This window comes from Hibiscus syriacus, unplaced genomic scaffold (genome assembly GCF_006381635.1).
Source record: "Hibiscus syriacus cultivar Baekdansim isolate YM2019G1 unplaced genomic scaffold, ASM638163v2 tig00110816_pilon, whole genome shotgun sequence".
NCBI lineage: Eukaryota > Viridiplantae > Streptophyta > Magnoliopsida > Malvales > Malvaceae > Hibiscus > Hibiscus syriacus.
In genome coordinates, this window is record NW_024062873.1 from 63212 (window position 1) to 84845 (window position 21634).

A 21634-nucleotide genomic window follows, 5' to 3' on the forward strand; every position below is an offset into this window, starting at 1 on the left:
TTCGAAGATATATTTAATTCAATATCTTTTTTATTTCAAATTTATTACTATAATTTTAAGAAAAAATTATATATATATAAACAAGATATTTACTTATTTAGAAATATCAGAAAAGGACTTCTATGTGCTTTAAGATAACCATTTTCTTTGATATTAAAAAATGAATAAATATTAATAAAAATATGATGAGTTTTCCTAATAAAATCATTTAAAAATAATTTAAAAATTAAACATATATATATATATATATATATATATATATAAGCATGATATTTATTTATTTTTAAAATACTAAAATAGGACATCTAGTTATTTTAAGACCGCCCTTTTCTTAATATAAAAAAATAAATACATATTATTATTTCATCAAATTATGAAATTAGTCAAGTTATACTTATGAATATTATATATATTCATAGGACTAAAATGAAATGAACAAAAAATAAAGTGAAACAGTTAAAAGATTAAAATTAAAGTATTGAAAAATATAAAGCAAAAATAATTAAAAAAATAAAAAAACTAAAGTAATGAAATTAAATAACTGAAATTAAATAAATAAAAAGTAAATGACATAAATTAAAATATAAGGTAAAGGACTAAAATATAAGATAAAAATATAAAGTAACGAACTAAAATAAAAATATCAGAATATAATGCCCAAAATAAAATAGTTCAAAAGATTAAAATAGATAATTAATATGACTAAAATATAATTAAGTAAAGCAAAGAGATCAAAATAAAAGAAAATAAAAATATAGCAGCTAATTTCGAAATAATAAAAAAAGAAATTAGGAACTGAAGTGTAAATATGCACATAAATTAGAAGATTATTTCATGATTTTTCTTATTTTAAGTGAATAAAACAATACTCCTAAAACCCAGGGACCTTATGCCTTATTTACCCAAAACTTGTATAAACTAAAAACCCATTTTCTTCCTCTCTTCCTCACGTACCAGACCACACTTCTCTCCCTATATTTTTACTAGGAAAAACAAGAAAATAAAGAAGAAAACATGTACTAAAAAAATAAACCTTTAGAAATGTTTCTTGTTTTTTGTTATTATATTTCGAATAAATGGGAAAAGTTACAAATTTTTTTCTTGAAAAAACATACACGGGGCTTTCTTATAATCTTTCTTTGGGTTTTTATAACCCAAAATGTTACAAGATTTTTCCAATGTAAAATATCTTTTTTGATTTGTTTGTTGTATGTATGTGATTTGTTGATGAAGATGCTAGGATGTGGAGTATTGGTGGCCGTAGGTGTGGCGGCTGAGCTAGAACGAGGAGGTACAGCTGGTGAGGTGCTGGTAGCTACTGAAATACTGTTGTGGTAGAGCTGCCGACGTGGAGGGAAAATTGGTGTTCCTCTAAAAGCTGCTAGAATCGTCGGGTGGAGTTGTAACGTGGAGGGGGCTGTTGAAATTGGGAGGTAAAAATGGTGATTACACAAAGCAGTCAAAAAACCCTGCGCGATCCCCGATATCACATCTCCATCCTCCAGAAGCCCTAGGTGCATAGCAACATCCTCAAGTGTAATCGTGCACTCTCCGCACGGAAGATGGAATGTGTGGGTCTCCGGCCTCCACCGCTCTACTAAGGCAGAAATAATGTCTGGTTCTATCTTACAGTGATCATGATATCTACCTATGTAACCGAATTCAGCCTCTACTAAATACGGTAAGACACTGCTAGATATCACTAACTTAAGATTCCTAATAAATGGATCTAATACACGGCCCTTCTCCTAAAATTAAATAATTACAAAAATTAATTCTTAATATAATAATCATGCATTAAATAAATCAACAAATAATTACTAATAATTTAAATTAAATTAAAACGTTAAAATGTTACCGTATCAACAAAGTGTCGAGATATATGATTTACATCCAAGCGAAGTAGACTGTCTTCCATTTTATATCTACAAAAAAATAATTAAAAAAATATTAAATAAATTAAATATTTAAATAAATTAAATACAAAATATTAAAAATATAATAAAATATACCTTAGACAGATATTATAAGAGTATTTGAAAGAAGTTGAGAGAATTTGATGTGATGAAAATGATTGAGGATGGGTGTATTTATAGGGAGCGATTGGGGTGTGAAACGTCGGGGTAAGTGAGAAATTATACCCAAGGCGTGCCGTAGGATGGCGCCGCAGGGGACGCGCCTTACTGACGAGTGACAGATTCTGGGGTAAAGCGCGACCCCTGCACCGTGCTATACCCCTGTACACACGTATATATCATGTCAGCATAAGACGCGCTGCAAGAGGCGCGCTTTACCCTACGTGATATATTCAAGAAAATCGCCAATGTTTTAATCCCAAATAAATAAACAAAATCGACGTTTGAACAAAAATAAATAAGCGAACAAATCGTGGTTCTAAAACCTATATAATTACGCGCCTCTCTCCCGTCTTCCCACCTAAATAAGCGAACAAGTCTTCGCAGGTGATTATAATCTTCTACTTCGCGTTGTCGAAACACATTTTCTTTTATTTTTTTTATTCATTTTTGCTCGCTGAGAAGATGGAATGAAGGCAGTGGTTTATTTCATCACCGCGTCGCAAGTTTCTTCTTTTGTTTGTGCTTTATATAATATTATCAAGGCTTTCTTGCGTTCTTTAACAAAGTAAATGGTGCATTCATCATTTTGTTGATTTGGTTTTTATTTCTTTCAATGTTTGCTCTTTGGCGGCGTTTTCCCTCGAAGCTTCCTGCATTTCTCCAGCGCCGTTTCTGATCGCGTTTTGTTTCTTCTTTTTCACTCGTCGTTTGATTTCGAGGTTTCTAAAGTAGGTGAGGTTTTATGGCTTTTTTTTTAGCACACGATGTCATTTCGTTGACTTGACTTTTCTTCGTTTCTCGATTACTTGCGCTTTATTAATAAGAAAATCTCTTCTTTCTAGAGGATTTCTCCGTTTCGTTGCTCTCTACTCTGTTTTCTTCAAGATTCTGTCGATTCATTTTGTCAAAATCAAGCTCTTAATTTTCTGGTTAGTTCCGTCGATTTTTCTATACACACACACACATATATATATCAGTATATGTGTATGTATGCACATATACTTCTTTTTTCATGCTAGTTACATTATTGGTTAGTTCATTTTTTCCCTCCTGACAATGCACTTCCAATTTGTCTACCTCTTCTAGTTTTATTTGCTTTGGCTGATGTTATATTCTGGTATTCTTTTTGTTTTCAAGTTTGAGATTTTTTTTAATTAAGTAAATTACAATTGTATGTGCATTTTCATCCTCCCCACCAAATATATAAACGATTCAAAACCAGGTGCCCATTAATTATCCGGTAGTTGAATCTTTGGATTGTCTGCCGTCTATTAATTATATGTTATTGGTAGTTTTGATGCTGATTGATGGCAACTTGAATGAATGCCTGTTGTTTCAGTTTTTTGTTTTCGGTTTCATGTAAATTCAGGTTTTGGTGCCTTTTGCATGCTTGATTTGAGGATGATGTAGGTATTTGTTTTTATCTTCCTTTTCCCCATACACTTACAGTTTGAGTTATTGAGGGTGGTGTGTTCCTGCAATTTTGATCTTTTTTTTATATATCCTTTCATCCTTTGTTCCTTTAGGTGTTGTAATTAGGTGATAATGTTCTATTAGAGTTTAAAATAATACTATTCAATGGCAACAATTTGCCTTGAATTATCATAATCAGGTTGTACGGTAGATACATTATCATAATATTTTAGAAGTTCATGTAAAACTGCAGCCTAGATGCTTAAAAAAAGAAGAAAACGACACAAGACAGTGTTAAATGTTAGTGTCCAAAACTTTCGTTCTTGCAAATTAACTGTCTGGTAAGAAAAAGACTGAACTTTAAAATGAATCTGAGGCCGTGAATGGTCATAGAAAGTAGAATTTAATATATTTACCCGTGATGATTTATGCTTTTTTATAGAAAATTCTCATGCTTATAAATTCTCTTTCATTGCAAGTTGTGTGTCAGTTGTTGCCTGCCTGTTCTGACTGATAAGATGTTTCCCTTCTTCCCAATTTGTTTAAGTTCAATCTGAGCGGTTGGTTTTCATTTCCGGGGCATCTTTGCTCGTTTTCATCTTCCAACTTATATGCAGTGCATATATTTGACACCGTTGGTGTCAAAAGATGTATGTTTAGTTTTCCTGTGCTTTTTCTGCCTCGAACCTTTTTTTTATAGTTAATTGTTTATATTTGTTTGGTAAGGCATGGTTTGCAATCCTTGCCTTCAAATCAAAGAATTTGTCAATTTTGTTTATTATTCATTTTCTATTATGACGGATGTTATTTTTGATCTGTACATTAATCATAGTTCTCCAATCAATTCCCTGCAGATACTGTCCACGTACGTAAGTTTTTAAGCAGAGTAATCAAAAGATATGAACAGGTTTGACTCTGATAGCTGGTTCTTTAAAAGGTATTGTGATCTTTAGCTAGATTTTGCCCATTTTAACACTCTTTCTGTATCAGTTTTCAGGGCCCTTATGCTTGATGGACTTCTCGCTGAACAGCAGTGACAAGAAAACTTTAAAGAAGTGGTTCTTCATTGATAAAAGGGTTGGCTAATTAGAATATCTGAGATTGAACATTAAGATTTGCTTTGTTGCTCGAGTGGAAAGTTTGCTAAGGAATCTGTTAGCTTATACGCTATAAGTAGTGATACATAGGTGGACCAAATGGACCTGAAACCCAATCCCACTGCTGCTGTTCTTGCTAATCCTGTAACGATAAGCAAGTCAAGATTAGTAGTACCTTCTGGTCTGTTGCCATGCTCACCCCCGACATTGGTGTTTTCTCCAAATCTATTAACTGTTCCCAGGAAAAAAGCTGGAATTCTTGATGTTCGTGCCAGCAGCTGGCTGGATGCTACGAAATCCTCATCCCCACGTCATAAAATAACCATGAATTACAACCATGAGCGTGTATCAGCTGATACGGATGTTGCATATCACACATGGATGGTATTGTTTCACTTTTACTTCTTTTCTCTGAGTTTTAACTTTGAAGCAAGTTGACGGGTTATTGATCTGCTCTATGTACTTTACTCTCTGGTTTTTACAGGAAAAGTATCCCTCTGCACTCACATATTTTGATCAAATTACAAATTTTGCAGAAGGCAAGAGGATAGCATTGTTTTTGGACTATGATGGGACGCTTTCACCTATTGTGGACAACCCAGATCTTGCCTTCATGTCAATTGATGTAAGAATGAATGGTTTGCCTTCATTTTTTTCCTTTTGTTCTCTACTTATTAGTAGACTAACCAAAGGCTTTTATTTAGATGCGAGCTGCTGTAGCAAAAGTGGCTAAAGACTTCCCGACAGCAATAATTAGTGGAAGAAGCCGTGACAAGGTGATTTGAGGATCAAGTTCATTAATAACTTAACATCTTCCTTTGCACTTTTTGATGCCTCATTATTGCGTTTTAATTTTAACCGTATATTGCTCCATGCCCTTGTTTATTCAGGTATACGAGTTTGTTGGACTAACAGATCTCTATTACGCCGGTAGTCATGGAATGGATATCATGGTTCCTGTTAGGCAATCTTCTGATGATTCTCCTAACTGCATTAGATCTACTGATAAGCAGGTTTGGGCTACAAATGTTCTATCCTTTTACATCATTGCCTGTGTTTCCCTGTATTCTTTCTTAAGTTGTTTCTTAATCACATTTCTCTTTAATGCATAGGGCAAAGAAGGAAACTTGTTCCAGCCTGCTAGCGAATTTCTACCGACGATCGAGGAGGTATGTAAATGTCTTCACTGTGCCATAGTTAAAGCCCTCGACTTTTTCATATCTGTTCTAATGTCGAGCTCTCTTTCTTCGCAGGTTTTTAACTCACTTGTCAAAAGCACCAAAGAAATAAAAGGAGCGAAAGTTGAAAACAACAAGTTCTGTGTCTCTGTCCATTACCGAAATGTAGATGAGAAGGTAGATACTTTGCTCGGTATAAGAAGCCTGTATCTTTTGGTGACGATTCTCAATAGCGTCTACATAATTTATTTATTTCTGGGAACCTTTTTTTGTTCGCTCAGAACTGGAAAACTGTTAAACAATGCGTTCATGATGTCATCCGAAACTACCCTCGTCTACGATTGAGTCGTGGCCGGAAGGTGATCTTTAAAGACAATCTGATTCTCTTATCATTTTCACTGAATTTTTGCTCGTGACTTTTTCTGCATGGATGTTGTGAATTCGAGTTGTGTCCCTTTTGTAATATTATTCATTCATTTACATAATTAGGTTTTAGAGGTTCGGCCTGATATCGAATGGGACAAGGGGAAAGCTGTTACATTTCTACTTGAATCACTTGGTATGTTTCCTAGACTCTCTTCTTGGTCGTGTCATGAGGCGTGTTTTTTTATCCATAATAATTGTAAAAAGAAAATGGTTCAGGGCTCAGCGATCATGACGATGTGCTTGCCATCTACGTCGGTGATGACCGCACAGATGAAGATGCTTTTAAGGTTCTGAGAGATGGAAACTGCGGAAAAGGCATCTTAGTATCATCCGTGCCCAAGGAGAGTAATGCATCTTTCTCCCTAAGGGACCCTCTAGAGGTACATAAAAAAGGATGGGCAGACGTGGAATCCACTCATTTCTCTTTTTCTTGCTTGTGTTACATGACTCACAGTTGTTGCATTTGATCCAGGTCATGGAGTTTCTTAAATCACTGGTGACGTGGAAGAAGAAGACGAGCTCTCTGAATACAGCAAGTAAAGTAGAGAAGGAAAATACACTGATACAAACATAGACCATGTTTTTACTATATTATAGTTAACACATAGAGGCTCAATGCTTCTTGTCTTAACTGTATATTCCTCTGCTTCAGTTATCTTTTCTCACTTCTAGGTGCTAGCCAAGGATTAGATGCCCTTCCCCATGGAGAACACAGTATTTTTTTATATGTATTTACAAACTCCTCTGGGATTTTGTTTCCTTGCAATTTTCTCCTATTTCTTCTAGCAGATTTAATTGAATGGAAATACTCACCTTATTTTAGGTTGAAAAAAGGCTTTGTGTTTATACATACATGCATATAATACTCAATTTGTTTGAGGTGAGCTTCAGCTTTAACTCTATAGTCCTCTGTCCAGCATCATATGTCTAACTCTCTCCACATCCTCCCACCTACCTGCGTTGCTATAAATCTTCATCAATAGCTTGAAATTATGTCGGTTATCCGGCTCCAGCTCAAAAAAATTTCTACCTGCAATCTCTCCAGTCTCTATATTTCCATGAACTGAACAAGCATACAGCAATGCTCCCCACACAGTTGGCCCTGCCTCGAACTCCATTCTTTCCACTATCAAGTTGAAAGCCTCATATATCAGCCCTGATCTACCATGCAAGCATACTGTTCCATTCTCGGATCGATCCGGTACTTCTTTCTCATTAACCTAAACAGCCGATCTGCATCCTTAACCAAACCTAAATGAGTACAAGCTGATAGTATTGCCACAAATGTGATGCTATCGGGTGAAGTACCACTTTCATCATCTGTTCAAAGTACAGTAGAGCTTCTGGGCGTTTACTATGACCAGAGATAATCGAATTCCACGACACGACATCCCGCTCAGGCATTCGGTGAAACAACCAACTTGCCCCATCTAACTCACCAAGACTGGAATACACCATAATTAAAGCATTAACAACGGATATATTCCACTCGATTCCCCGCCTGAGAACCCACCCGTGTATCTGTGCCGCGATCTTCAATGACGAAAAACTAGACAGAATTGTGGATATGGCAACAGGGTCAGGCACAAATCCCTCTTGAATCATCCCACGGAATAACTGCAATGCCTTGACCGATAACCCGTGACGAATGTAACCCGTCAACATAGAATTCCAAGAAATGTTATCCTTACAAGCAATGTTATCAAAAAACTGCCTAGCCTTAACAATGTCTCCACATTTTGCGTACATATCAATAAGAGCATTAAGAAATAAGAACAAACCCATCATTTCCAAAGCCTTTGCGCACCGTATTGTGAAATTAACAAAACCTACAAAAGTAAAAAGAATTAAAATGTAAATAAATTTAAAAAAAGGTGAGTGAACAAGTTGAAATCCAAATCCCAGGGAAATAAGAATGGTATGCTAAATTCTAAACTAATCTTACTAGCGGTTTCAAGTCAGCAGAACTCAGGTTTAAACAATTCACACCAAACAAAACGTGGTCAGTTCGATACTGGACCCGGGATAGACCGAGGGGTTGTCCGGGTTAAAAATTTTAACTTCTCATATAATTTAGATAATTTTTTTATATTTTCTATTTATGTACACGACCCGGTATATGTACACTTTAAATACTTTCGCATCATCTCCATCGGACATATTTATGTTGATATGTGCAAACTCAAAGAAGGTTTGCAAATTAACAGGAAACTACATTTTTCCCTTACCCACATATGAAAGAAAAATAACACCACGTCCTTAAGTCAACCCATAAAGGAGGGCCCTTTCTGGGGGGGGGGAGTGGTGAAGAATCGGTCGCTTTTAAAGATTCAACATGTCCAAGCCTGACACAATTCGAAATGCAACATGTTCATCACTTCGACAATCGAAATACAATACCTGATGGGCCATCCCTGTTGTTAATGATTCCCAAGTGTTGAGTCTGGACGCTGCCTATAAAACAGCAACAAGAAACCAATTGTTTAAAACGATGAATAAATCAAAACCGTGTAATGAATTAGTATTGATTTTGAATTGAAAAGGGGAAGAGGTGGAAGAGAATCGGAACCTGGGCAACGAAGGAGGACCTGGAGGATGAAATGAAAGAAGAAAGCAAAGCCACGCGCCTCCACATCTCCTTTGCAGGGCCGGCCTAATACATGTGTCAGATGGGTCTTAGCCCAGTACAGCATGTTTGAGGGATGCATCAGTTTTTTAGTGCTTATAGTGTGTATATATATATTTGGCCTAAAAAAATTAGCCCAAAACACATGATCGGTCGATGGAAGGCTTAGGGTAAGCGACGAAGATCCAAAAAATTAATTCTTTCTTGGAAGTGCAAACGTCAGACGGTGTTTAATCAATTCTCCCTTCGAAAATCCAAAAAAATTAATGGAAGTTGGATGGTTTCTCAGTGCAGACGGTGCATAATCATCGATGGAAGATCGATAATCTTTTGCTTCTCCCTTCGAAAATCCAAACAACACCCAACGGTCAAGAACGAACAGGAAATAGATTGATGAAAGATCAATGGTCTTCTACTTCTCCCTTCGAAAATCCAAACAACACCCAATGATCACTCGGTCTTAACCTTGATTATCGTAAAATAATAGAAGTTTTTGCTTTAAAAAATGTACGAATACATCGTTTTAGGTGATATTTGTAGCCTTGTAGGTTTTGATTTGTATTAGTATTGATATTATTTGACTATAATTTTTATTACATTGTTGTTTTAAAAAAAATATTTATGTTTTGTCTATTATACGGTACAAGTATAGGGACATAAAATTATTATCTCTATTAAAAATATTAAAACTCATTAGACCGGCCTACTCCGTTGGACTTGTCTAGCATTTTAGCTCTTGCGCTCGTTTTTTGTTTTTTTTTTTTGGGTTTTCAGTTATAAGTCGGGGAATGAAGCTGAGTTGGATTTTGTTTCTATTATGGTGACATTACGTCGAACAAGTAACGTGCTCCATGTCAGATGTGTTGTGTCCGTATGTCGAGTGTTTCCTACAGAAACGCAGAGCAGCAATGCAAGGAGACTGTCAGATTGTGGGCAGTGACGTGTAGTAGTCCATTGTGGGCAGTTTGATTGAAATGGGGCCAGCTTACTTTTTCCTTTACAGGGATGAAGGATCCGAGATTCGGATGTGCTACCTTCTAAAGTCCAAATATAACTGAACTTCATCATAAATTTAATCACATTTTACAACTAACAATTCATATAATTATAATGTTTTAAAGACTAAATTGTCATATATATATAACCATTCACAATAGAAGAGACAACTTTGTTTCAATGTTATCATTCGTTAGGGAAGGTGATTAGAGCAACGTCGACAATGACCGACAACATTACAAGTTAAAAAAGACGTTGAGAGAATTTGCGAGTCAAATTAATATTTTATTTAAATTTTAACAGTCAATAAGAAATTATTTATTTTTAATAATATACCACATCATCAATATAAGGGAAGTTAATAAATGCACAAATTAGGGAAACAGAAATGGTGCCTGAAACATCAGTGCTGTTTATGATCCTTCACTCAGATCTACTTAATTAGTCAACAACATTATTTTTATATATGCTACTAATGCATACACAGATGCATTTCTATCCTAATTTTTTAACATGGTAAATCTGAGAAAGGATGTATGAAAAGGCAAGATGGCTAAACTGTGAATAAAATAAGATGCAAAGAGATCCAAAATTTAATTTACCAGTACCATTTAGGCCAACACGAACTACAACGCATACACATTGAAGATGATGGAAGAATTAATAAGAAGGTTCTTTCCAATCTATTTTCTTGCAATCCAGAAGCTCAAATATTAGAACAATAACAAAACTTGTTAGGTTATCAACCCTGGCCTAAAGCTGGAATTTAAGCTTAAGAAAAGCTTGAATAATTGAAATTGACAACAAACTTAAGGTGCAGTGGAATCATCCCTCCTCATCCAGAATAAAGTCTCTAGAAGCAGAAGTTCCAAGGTCCTCTAATAATATAACAAGGTTCTTCGCAACTTATTTTCCAGCAAAACTCTCACTTGAATAAGAACAAGAACAAAAATTGTTACCCTTCCAACCCTGGCCTGACCTGAAGCTGGAATTGAAGGGTAAGGAAAGCCTAGGAAAAAGTCGAATAACTGATATCAGCAGCAAATTGAAGGTGACGGTGAAATCATCGCGCCTCATCCAGAACTGGGTCCCTGGGACCAGCACTTCCAAGGTACGTTGATACGGTCTCACCAACAACTGAAGCATAGCTCTTCAACATAGAGGCACTGCGTGTCAACCACCCAGTCTCTTCCACTTCATTTACTTCCATCATGCTCTCTCTTTCTTCCTCAGCAAGTTTGTCAACCCACCTCTCTGCCATGAACATCTTGATGGCATCAACCCCTTGGTCTACTATTTCCTTAGGTGGAACAACAAGAGGATTTTGATCCACATTCAGTTTCGTCAGCTTGTCGAGCCGACCAAATGAATCAGGAAGAGCATTGATTTGGTTGTTACTTATATCAAGCTCTTTAAGATTGGTCAATTCGCCAAGTGACTCTGGAAGTTCTGTCAGATCAGAGAAATTGCACCTCACGTTGAGGACCTCAAGATTTGTCAATCTCCCAATTTCATCCGGAAGACCACGGAGTTCATTGAAGTGGGCATCCAGAAAATGCAAAGACCTCATCTTACAAATAGAAGTTGGCAGGGATCGGAGTTTGTTCAAATAAACTGAAAGCCTTTGTAGATTCTCCAATTCATCCCCAAGATTAGTTGGCAAGTACAAGAGGAGTTGAAGCTCACATCCAACTCTATCAAAGACCTGAATTGATGAAAGTCAAATTTTAGCAATGATAATGACGAAAAACAATTTGTTTTAAAATGATTAACTACAATTACCTGCAGTGACAAATGGAATCAGGTAAGGCATTCAGTTTATTTCCTGAGACATACAAGATTTTCAAGTTCTGAAGTAATCCAATTGAATCTGGCAGAGACTCCAGAAGATTCGAGGAAACGTTAAGCTCCTCGAGTTTTTGCAATCCAGCAAGCGAGTCAGGAATAACCTGTACCATCATACAGGTTAGTCAGATGCAAAGAGAAACTCATAAAAAGACTTGAGACCAAGGTTTAGTATGCCTATACAAGAACAAGTCAATTGCTTAACTTATCCCTTTTAATTACAGAACAGGAAAACAGAGACAAGACAAAAAAATATAGTCTAAATCAAGCTCAAAGTTGTATCTCTGATGTCCACTGACCAATTGTCAGAAAATAATAATGTAGGATTGTTTCCTAAGAATATTGAATCCACAACTTTGTTGATTATTTAAAATGGGAGATGAACTAAAGCAAATATCATTGGAAAGCAATATTGTTGTTAAGAGGTTAAGAGAGTATGAACAAATGGGCAATAATATAACAGGCAAACTGTTATGAACAGGACAAATATGGTTAGTTACGAACAGCAAGAAATGCCAGCTAAAAGGGCAGCTCAGCAACTGAGTCAGCAATCGGATTTGAAGGAGATTCGCGAGAAAGAAGGGAGCCAAAGACTAATTTTTTGAGAATAACAAAGTGGAGTATATATGTGGACACAGCACACAGGGTGTAATGTGTTTTTTTAATGCTAAAAGTTATCAACAATTTACTCCTGCAATCTCTATCTCCTCTTCTTCTATATTCAATTTTTTGGCAGTTTTGACTAAATTTTAGGATTATTCCTAGGAAACTGAAAATAGAAAAACTACTTATTGGTTCTTACCATTGAACAGTAAATAACTCTGTCGGCATCGTAAGCACTAACGGTTTCAAGTAGCAGGAGATGACATGTAATTGTTAAAGTTTTCCCAACTGAAAGTGAAACAAGCATAAAAACACTACTTTGGGGATGGGGGAGGGTTTACAACAAGTTTCAAATATTGGACATGGTGCCAACAGACTTGGAACAAAGTCTGAATCAAGTTCAAATTTTCATCTCCAATATCTACACACTAATTGTCAAACCATAATAACGAAGAATCGTTTCCTAAGAGTGTAGAAATCCAGAAGTCCAGTTGATTATTTACAAGGAAACATGAAATATAGTATATATCACTAGAATTCAATCCGCTTCTGCCAATAGCAACCTATTCTCAGTATAAACGAATGAACAATATAACAGGGAAATTGACAATAGAAAACTACTTGGTAATTCTTACACACTCGATCATCAATTCAATAAATATCAAGAATAAAAAAAGAACAGACCTCGAGCTGATTACCGGAAAGATTAAAGGAAAGCAAGCCACTAATCTTCCCGAAGGCTTCGGGCAAAAATCTGAGCTTCCTTCCACACAAATCAACTCTTTCCAATCCTTTTCCTTGCGCTTCCTCCAGTATCCCAACAACCTCCGGATCGGTCTCCTCAATTTGCTCCAAGCTTTCCTCCACTTCTCCCGCCTTCTCATAAATCTTAATCAGCCTCTCTTCCGCTTGCTTCACAAGCTTCTCGTACGCCTCGTGCATTTCGTCCAATTGCAATATCGATTTGTACATAGACATTTCTTTTTCGGCTTCTTGTCGAATCCGTTGCTCTTTTTCGGCCAAGTGAGCGCGCCACTCGGCTTGATCAACATCGGCGGGTCGAGGAGAGAGGACCAACTCTTCCAGGGATTTGGAGAGGCCGGAATTAATCTCGGCGAGTTTGGAGCGAGCCATGTCGACCGACTCGTGGTCGGGTCGGGGCCCGAGGGTTTGGAGGACGGAGCGGGTTTGGGCAACGTCGAAGATAGCATGGGTCATGGAAGCGAGGACTTTGGGATGGGAAAGGTTGGGCATTTCGTCCACAATCGATGGATGATTGGCGGAGGAGGAGGATGCCGGCGGTGGTTGTTCGAGGTCGGAGGGAGGATCGTAGTGAGGTTTGGAGGATGACATGGAAGGGAGTCGGGACAAAACGTAGGATAGTAGCGGGTAGCTTTTCAGGTGGGGATCCATTTTCAGGGACGGAAGCCTTTTGGGTTTTAGAAGGTTAAGACAGCGAATGATCGGATATTTCCAAGTTTTCACTTATCAGCTGTTTTAAGACTTTCAGATAAACTGGGTTCGGATCTTGGGGATGTCTAAGGTACACAAAGTTCGGATAAATACATCATTTTTTTCTTTTAAAAAATACAGATAATTTATTTAACTAAATTTTTATTACAAATGAATCCTCTATTGTTAAATATTTTTTTCTTTTGAAAATTGTGAATAATTCATTCAACTAATTTTTTATCACAAATTAAACCATTTTTTATTAAATTTATATAATTTATTTAACATAAAAAGTTATATAATATACTAAAATAATAATCTTACTTGTCAAAATTTATATAATTTATAAGCGCTATCTACCTATTATCTTGTTGAGTTGCAACTTCCAAATAGAATCTCTCTTTCAAGCAGTTCAAATCTCTCTTTCACTCTATGAATAAATTTATCAGTTACGTTCCTAGTTATTCTCAGCTGGAAGTTGGTGCTTTTAACTTTAAGCCACACGATTCCGATGTGTGCATCGCACTTACAAGCATTCTGAGCTAGACTCGACTTCTCAATCTGGTACCTAAGCTTCACCTGCATGCATGAAATCAGAACTAAATTTGCAAACAATGAAAAGCCGGCACATGTAGCCATTAGTGGCCAAAAAACGGAAAGGGGCTCGGCTTCGGCCTTTTACGTACACGAAATTCGTCGCTGAACGGAACATCTCGCAGCCGCATGACCTCATTCACAATCCACCCCTCACCATTTGCAGTAGGACATTTTTGTTGTGTGCAGGTAACTTCCCCTCCGAAGATCGAAACTTGGCGATTGAATTTGTAAGAGACCCGTCTTTCATAAACACCACTCTTAGACTTTACCTGTTCCCAAGTGGTCGGGACATAGTTAAGGCAACCGGATTTTTCCATAATTTTGTGCTCCAATTGTCCCCCATCAAAGATTTCCATTAGTGATGTTATCTGCAGCGATGTCAAATGCAGTTGTTGCACCAATGTGATAAACATATATAATGCAGTTCCTAGATGCATTGTTTGAATGTAAAATAAGAAGAAAATCGGATTAGGACGAAGAAAGAAATAATTTACACAGATAGGGAGTTCAGCAGTGTAAATCCTCGACATCTCTATATCTTCCGCATGGAGAATGGATCCAACCTCTTCGAGTACGAGAGGTCTTTCCTCTTGTTCCTGCTGCTCTTCTGCAATCTCTGCTCGTTGATCAGTTGTAAAAGTTCTTGTTCTCCACAACGCCATTATCGTCCTGTCATATTTAATAGAAAACACTATGATGGGAATCAGAAGATGATAATATCCAAAGGAGCTGCATTGGCTTATTTTCTTCTTTTGTTACATTAATACCTGCAGGCATCATTGAATGACACAAAAGATTGAAAATGAAATCTTAGTCGTCCTTCTTCATCTTGCGACTTTGCACCGTGCCTCGCGTCAAGACCTCGACCCTTCCCTAGAACTATGACTAGAGAAGGGCTAACGACCGATGCCAGCGATGGAGGAAGCACTTGGATGTCTTCTATGTCTCCCCAAAGGAAGAAAAACTTGGTCTTGTGTCCAAACAAATTGGCACTAAACCCCACAATTCTGGCAGATAAAAAGAGGCGGCCCTGCATACATACACATTTTTTTCCTGTTTTAAGCCATGTATTCTTACAAATGTAAGTGCTTTGATAACATGTAGTGATATGAAAAGTGTAATTAGCACCTGCACAGGCAGTTTTCTCTTGAGCTGACATGTGAAGTCATTGATAAGAAATTCTTCTGGTGGCAAGCTGAATAGTTTCTGAAACGTCGAGTTCTTGTGAGGCGAACGTAGATTCAACTGCAAAATACAGACTCTGTGGTTACACAAATAGATTCTTAATGATTATTTTCTGTAAAATATAAATTGTCTTTGTCTTACCTTCTTGCCTACTTCTTTTTCCATCTTTGTTAAATATTCCTTTATAGCTTGAACTCCTTTGTTATTGTCCAAAAATATTCTCAAGTGCAACTTCGATTGAGAAGGCTGAGCAAGCTTTCCCTCAAGGGAGACCCACAAGTCACTTAGTTCCGAGGGTGTATGCTTCAAAAGATTGATCTCACAATGCCCAAGTGAGGCAGCCTGGTCGAAAGGGCCATCGGAATCGAAAACTTCGACATCCAAGACTGACGGGGGTTCTTCCATGGCATCAAATTCAAGTATCTCTGCATAGTATCGTCGTTGAAACAGGTTACCGATATCTTCAGAAGAATTAACCAAAAGGTGTAAAGGAATTACCATTCCATTGAGGATCATGAGTTTGTAGCTTGACAGAGCTTGTTCTTGTTTTGCCATTGCAGGTAAAAACCACGTAAGGGTCTAAAGATTCTGCTGAGTTCAGGGATGCCAAATTAACACCCTCGATCAAAGCTACTGTGAGAACCCATCCATCACCTTGCGCTTTGATTCCGTGATCGTTTCCTGTTAACGTAAATCGACATGTAAGTTTAGTTGTGAATTGTGAAGTATGGATGAAGTAAGGTAATAGTCACCTCTTTTCAATCTAGCATGTATGAAGTGAGAAACCATGTTGTAAACATGCTGCAAAAGCATAACTAAAATTCCACTTGTGAGAAGCTCTTCGAAACTATCAGGCAAGTCAAGTCCATCAATTTCCAAGCCTTGGATTTCGGAAGAATGACAAAGTAAAACGTGCAACATGAAATACAAAACCGCGAAAATGGTGAAAACAACGGTGAAATTCCCGAAGTATTCGATCGCCAATTTCCAATCCGACTGGTGTTCTGTTTCCAAAGCTGACAGCATATGATCCCTGTCTGATAATTCCATGGGATTCAGAATCTTCAAATTCTGAGCTAACAAGTCAGAAAACTGATCAAAACTCTCCTTCAGTCCTTTCTTAGCTCCTCCTTCGATCATGCTTTGCATCATCGTGCTCTGCTGAAAATGAACTCTCCATGATACTATGAGATGAGAAGATTCTTCTTCTGTTGGTACCTCCGGTCCAGGCATTATCTTGTAAAGCAACTCGATCTTGAATGTACTTCCATACGGAACATCGGGAGTACTTACAGTTACCAGGATGACATATTCATGTCCATTAGCTTTGATATAGGTTTGCTCTTCGGTTGCTTTAACAGCCTTGACTAACTTCGTTGCAGCCTTCGTGTACGTAATTACTCGTGTTAAGCGCGAAACATCCTCGGATTTCCACTTCCATGGCCCCACCTCCACATCTGTTGTTCCCTGCAGCTGTGCCATATCTTTAATGAACTGTGAATCAGGTGCAAACAGAAACTTATTTAGATCACATGGGGATACTATGTACATCTGATCAACAAGGACGCCGCCGTCCAGGTTTTCAGGAATATCATCTTTGTCGTGCTCTAACTGCATCAATTCCATTGCTTCTTCAAAGCTGCAATTAGAGGAGTGTTCCTCCTCATGATCAGATAAAGCAGAGGAAAAGTCCAACGGCGAATCATCCATTCTCGAGACATCTTTGTTCTTATGGAAAAGCTTGTCAACCCGTCCTGCAATAGTCTTCACCAACCCTTTGGTGAATTTCAGACATGGAGCTTTGGCACTAATTATGTCTTGAGATAGTTTGTATGTACTTTCGAATTCGTCATCGTCTCGTGGTAAACGTCAGATTGTGCAAGAAGAAGATGGTTGTTCGAATGATCATGCCCTTTTCCGTGCAAAGAAAGGGTGAGAAGAATTTTTCCTGCATTAATTAACAAAAAGAAAATACCGTAAATTCATTAATGAAAACCGAATGAAACTATCTTAATTTAACTCTGTTGTTCTACGTCCTCAATGAAGTTCATCCACACGGACAATGATCGGTTTCTCCACTTAAATCAAACTTATATAAATTATTCAATCCATTTAATGCCATCAACAAAAATCAATAATGGCACAAAAATATAAGAAGATTAAGAGGAGGCAAAAAGGAAAAGTAATGGGCAGAGAGCAGTAACCAGAATCTTTGGTAATGAAGTTCCCAGTCTTGTATTTGTGAAGAGGAAACCAAGTAGGAGGCAAGGTTTGATTATGCTGATCAGCAACCAAGCTAAGTGGCACAGAAACGAGTCCTAGCAAACACTTGGAACCATTGAAGAAAGCCGAATCATGTTCGACGTGAAAAACAGAAGCAACAAGCTGTTCGCCGACAACATCATGAACCCTGAAAACGAACTCCTCGTTCCAGACGGGGTTCCAAGTGTTGGCCGGAGTCTTGGTCTTGGATTTGAGCCTGCCAAGTTGGAGCTTGACGTAGGTCCCCTGAATCGGCAAGTCTTTGGCTTGCAACACGTAAACGTAAAGCCTCATCACGGTATGGATGCAAAAGGATGAAACTTTAAAGAGAGTTTTTTGAAGCTTCAAGCGCGGCGTGTATTTATAATTTAAAGCGGTGGGGACTGGGGGACAGAAAGGTGAAGGTCAAGGCAACAATGATGTATGGCTCGCCATAGACACATGGATACGTTAGTAAAAGGACACGATGTTAGTATTTTCTATAGCTTATTATATTGTGCCTCTAGATGGACTAAGCTAATAGATTAGGAAAACCATAGAGGGAGGGAGAAGAAAAAAACTCGGCTCGTGTAGCGTAGGGTTGTAAATAATAAGAGATAGATCTTAAATTATTTGATTAAATTTTAATTAATATTCAATTTAAATGTATTTAGTTTGAGTTTGAATTCAACTAAATTTTTAATAAATCGAATTGAATTATTTGACATTCTATTCGAAAAGGTTTGTGAGTAATTTGAAAAAAAAAATTTAATTTATAAATAAAATTATTAATAACATTAACATATATATGTTGTTGGTTTTTTAAAATGTAATATAAGATTTTCATGTACTTAAGGTTAAGGTTTGACCTCGAGTTTGAATTTGAACTGAGCTCGAGTTCGAGTTTTAATTGAATTAAATATGAGAATGTCTTGAGTTCAAGTTTTTTCAAACTCAAGTTGTACTTTAATTATTTCATACTTGAGTCGAGTTCGACAATTTTAAACTTACAAGCATTCAAGTCGAGTTTAACTTAACTTTGAACTTTTCGTATTGAGTCTAGTTCAACAATATTCAAACTCGACTCGACTTATTTACCATCCTAATATAATGATGTAATTTAAACATGTATGAAGTATTTATAGATAAAAAAAATTTGTCTCGTTAATTATTGATGATTCATTTCTTCTAATTTAAAGATAAATGTATGATGTAGAAGTGAAGGAGGAATAAGTCAAGAGAATATCTCTTCCTCAATCGTTATTAAAGAGTATTTATATTGACTATAGTTGATGGTATCAGACATATAATTATTATGGTTACTCGTAAATTAACATAATAAATAGATCTAATGACCAGATTCTTCAATTTCATCTTGAAAAATCACGTAGGTCTATCAAAAGTCTTTATATAAGTATAACGAATTCAGATGATACGAACTTCTTAAAGACTCTGATATAATATTAATAAAAATCTAAATACCTTAACTTTAAAATTTTCATTTACATAACTAATTGTTAAATTGAGAAATACATCATTGGAACAATATTTTAATATAAGAACAGTAACCAATTTAGAACATGTCGTCTAATGCATTTTACTTTTTAGACAAATATGATTTATGCTCAGGCTTGGACCAATTAGTGGGCTAAATGGGCCGAAAAGAAAACTTGGAGGCCCAAAAGGCAACATCTAATTAAAGGCATATAAATTTAAACCGCCACGCCACTCGCACAAGCTGGTGTTTTGAAAAATACTAATTACATTTAAAATAGAAAGGAGAGGATGCTACAAGTCCCGGCGTTCATGACGCAGTTCCCATCTACGGCGAGGGCCATTCCGCCCTCGCATCTGCTTCCTTCTCAATGGCCCCAACCCCACAGCGAAGAGCTGCTTCTGGCCCTGGAGGAATCTCATCTCGAAGACAAGGTAATTTCAAATTCTAAATCCCCCTCTTCTAGGGTTTTTCCCGTCGCATAAATATAATTTTTATTTGCTTTCTCGGAAATGAGTATTTTTATTATTATTTAAAATTTAATTTCGAAAAAATAATAATGTAATTTTAATTAGGTGTATTGTAATGAGTGAATCATTTTTGAAAAGCAAATGATCATGTCATTTTAGTTGGGCAAGATTTAATGAATGCCGTTTGCTCTCTTTGCTGCTTGAATATACTGAAGTTTTTCTTTCTGGTGATATAGTGGGTGTGTTATGTAATGAATTTTGTAGAGAAGGTCACTCCATAAAATTCTAAGCCTTCTTTCGAACAAGAATCTAGCTCGCATTACCATTTTTTATTATAAAATTTCAAGAAGTAATGCTATGCTTTTTATATGATCAGTGTCTAAGTGTTTAAATGAAATAGGAGGCAGTTGTTGATAATTCAATAAATCATTTGAACAAATTAAAGTGAGTGCAATGAGTCCACTTGCTTAAAACGAGCCGTTGTACTTTTAAGGGACCTGGTCCTTTAAAAGGTTTCTATGCTGCAGGGGATTGAAACTTGAGGCTGCATGCATGTCCACTGAAACAGGATTTAACAAATAACTTGTGTCAAAAACCATGATTTCTTATACTTCGGGTTTTGCTTGTCCTTGTCCTAATTGTGCTTGGTTGCTAGGTTAAAAGTTTCAGCACGAAACAGATTAGAAGTTGAGTTTAAAGTGTTGGATGTCGGAACTTAACTTTAAAATGGATTAGTTTGTGATTACACGTTTTTCCAGTTCCCTCTCATGGTAGAGTGCGATCAACTTGAAAGACTGGAGAAATCTTTTTCCTATTTCCCTGTATTTCTTTTTCATAAATTCTCATGTTGGATTACAAGTAGTTTATGACATCGGTAGCTGACATCTCTTTACCGTATAAGTCAATATGAGTATGTGAACGGATTGTTAGAAATTAGTAGAAGCTGATGTTTATTGAGGCAGGTTCATGTGTTTGCCGCTGTTGGTTTTGTTGACACTTGTGTAATTAATTTTTTGCAGTTGAATGAAATCAGGGATACTAACAGAAATTTTGTTGTGATTGGGAAGACAACTGCTGATAATGATAAAGAAGACGGTAATGACGTAGATGATGATGATGCTGACAATGCGGATGAATCAGAGGGTGAGGATTTTGAGCAAGAAACTGGTTGAACATTATACCGGTTCTCTTGCTTACGACTCTCTTGGAAAATCCCTGTTGCTAGTCCCTGTAAAATGTGAATTGAGATGAGCATTACTGCTATGTTATTTTTCCACAGAGCCTGTTTCACACATGTAGGTGTTTCAACAAGGTTCAAACAGAGTGTTCATTTTCATTTTCATTTTCAAGCATTGCTGCTATTTTCTGTAAGACATGAGAATTGACGTTAGGAAAAGATTTCTTGTGCCCATTTCTGTCGTTTTGATGGGTGAGGCTGCGCATGGAAAGAGAGGAGGCAGGTAAGTGTTCATTCTCATGTTACAACTTACAAACTAGCGGTAAACAAAATTCTACTTGAAGAAATCAAAATTTTCGATTCAACCGGTGATTTCATAAATTTGATTAAAAAAATTTAAATTTAAGTGAAGTTAATAAAACAAACTCGAACAACTCGTGATTAGTAGATTGATTTTTAAGTTCGATTTGAATCTCTCAATTATGCATTATATGTATATATCATATATGAAAAAAAATAAGCAAAAGGGTCATCTTTGTCCTCGTAGTAAACTCAATTTATTATTTTCGCCCATATCGTATTTTCACATTAATTTAACTTTCGAAGTTGCTTAATTTTATCATTATATACTTTACTCCTCACTTAAAATCTTAAATTGAGGGTTTTAAGTTAGAAATTAAGGTTTAGGGTTTAAGATTTAGAGGTTATAGAGTTATGGTTTACAGTTATTAATTTAGGGTTTTAAGTTAATATAG

General features: G+C 36.5%; 4 protein-coding genes and 1 pseudogene across 5 annotated transcripts; 2 read left to right on the plus strand and 3 right to left on the minus strand.

Moving 5' to 3' along the window:
• The first annotated feature begins 3891 nt into the window (after positions 1–3891).
• On the plus strand, positions 3892–6968 carry LOC120141896 (trehalose-phosphate phosphatase A-like). Of its 2 annotated transcripts, none has more exons than XM_039156655.1 (11): positions 3892–4212; positions 4482–4972; positions 5073–5213; positions 5293–5364; positions 5479–5601; positions 5701–5757; positions 5842–5943; positions 6048–6125; positions 6256–6325; positions 6409–6572; positions 6665–6968. In XM_039156655.1, the coding sequence occupies exons 2-11, from the start codon at positions 4688–4690 to the stop codon at positions 6764–6766; spliced, it is 1194 nt and encodes a 397-aa protein (XP_039012586.1). In that variant the 5' UTR covers positions 3892–4212; positions 4482–4687; the 3' UTR covers positions 6767–6968. The 2 variants fall into 2 exon arrangements, with proteins under 2 accessions (XP_039012586.1, XP_039012587.1); XM_039156656.1 differs by lacking the exon at positions 3892–4212 and adding an exon at positions 4346–4398.
• A 90-nt stretch (positions 6969–7058) lies between these two features.
• Positions 7059–8885, minus strand: LOC120141905 (annotated as a pseudogene).
• A 1893-nt stretch (positions 8886–10778) lies between these two features.
• On the minus strand, positions 10779–13709 carry LOC120141963 (plant intracellular Ras-group-related LRR protein 9-like). The gene is given in 4 exon segments (XM_039156725.1): positions 10779–11488; positions 11491–11519; positions 11597–11763; positions 12947–13709. Coding segments are annotated over 4 exon segments (1536 nt in total). The 5' UTR covers positions 13676–13709; the 3' UTR covers positions 10779–10877.
• A 368-nt stretch (positions 13710–14077) lies between these two features.
• Positions 14078–18052, minus strand: LOC120141906 (C2 and GRAM domain-containing protein At5g50170-like). The gene is given in 10 exon segments (XM_039156669.1): positions 14078–14293; positions 14401–14679; positions 14806–14980; positions 15079–15341; positions 15440–15556; positions 15638–15921; positions 15995–16177; positions 16249–17359; positions 17362–17444; positions 17701–18052. Coding segments are annotated over 10 exon segments (3063 nt in total).
• Positions 18053–19483: 1431 nt separating this feature from the next.
• LOC120141942 lies at positions 19484–21113 on the plus strand. Its single transcript, XM_039156703.1, has 2 exons — positions 19484–19666; positions 20722–21113. Exons 1-2 carry the CDS (start codon positions 19523–19525, stop codon positions 20872–20874), a joined length of 297 nt encoding a protein of 98 aa, XP_039012634.1. The 5' UTR covers positions 19484–19522; the 3' UTR covers positions 20875–21113.
• Positions 21114–21634: the final 521 nt, after the last annotated feature.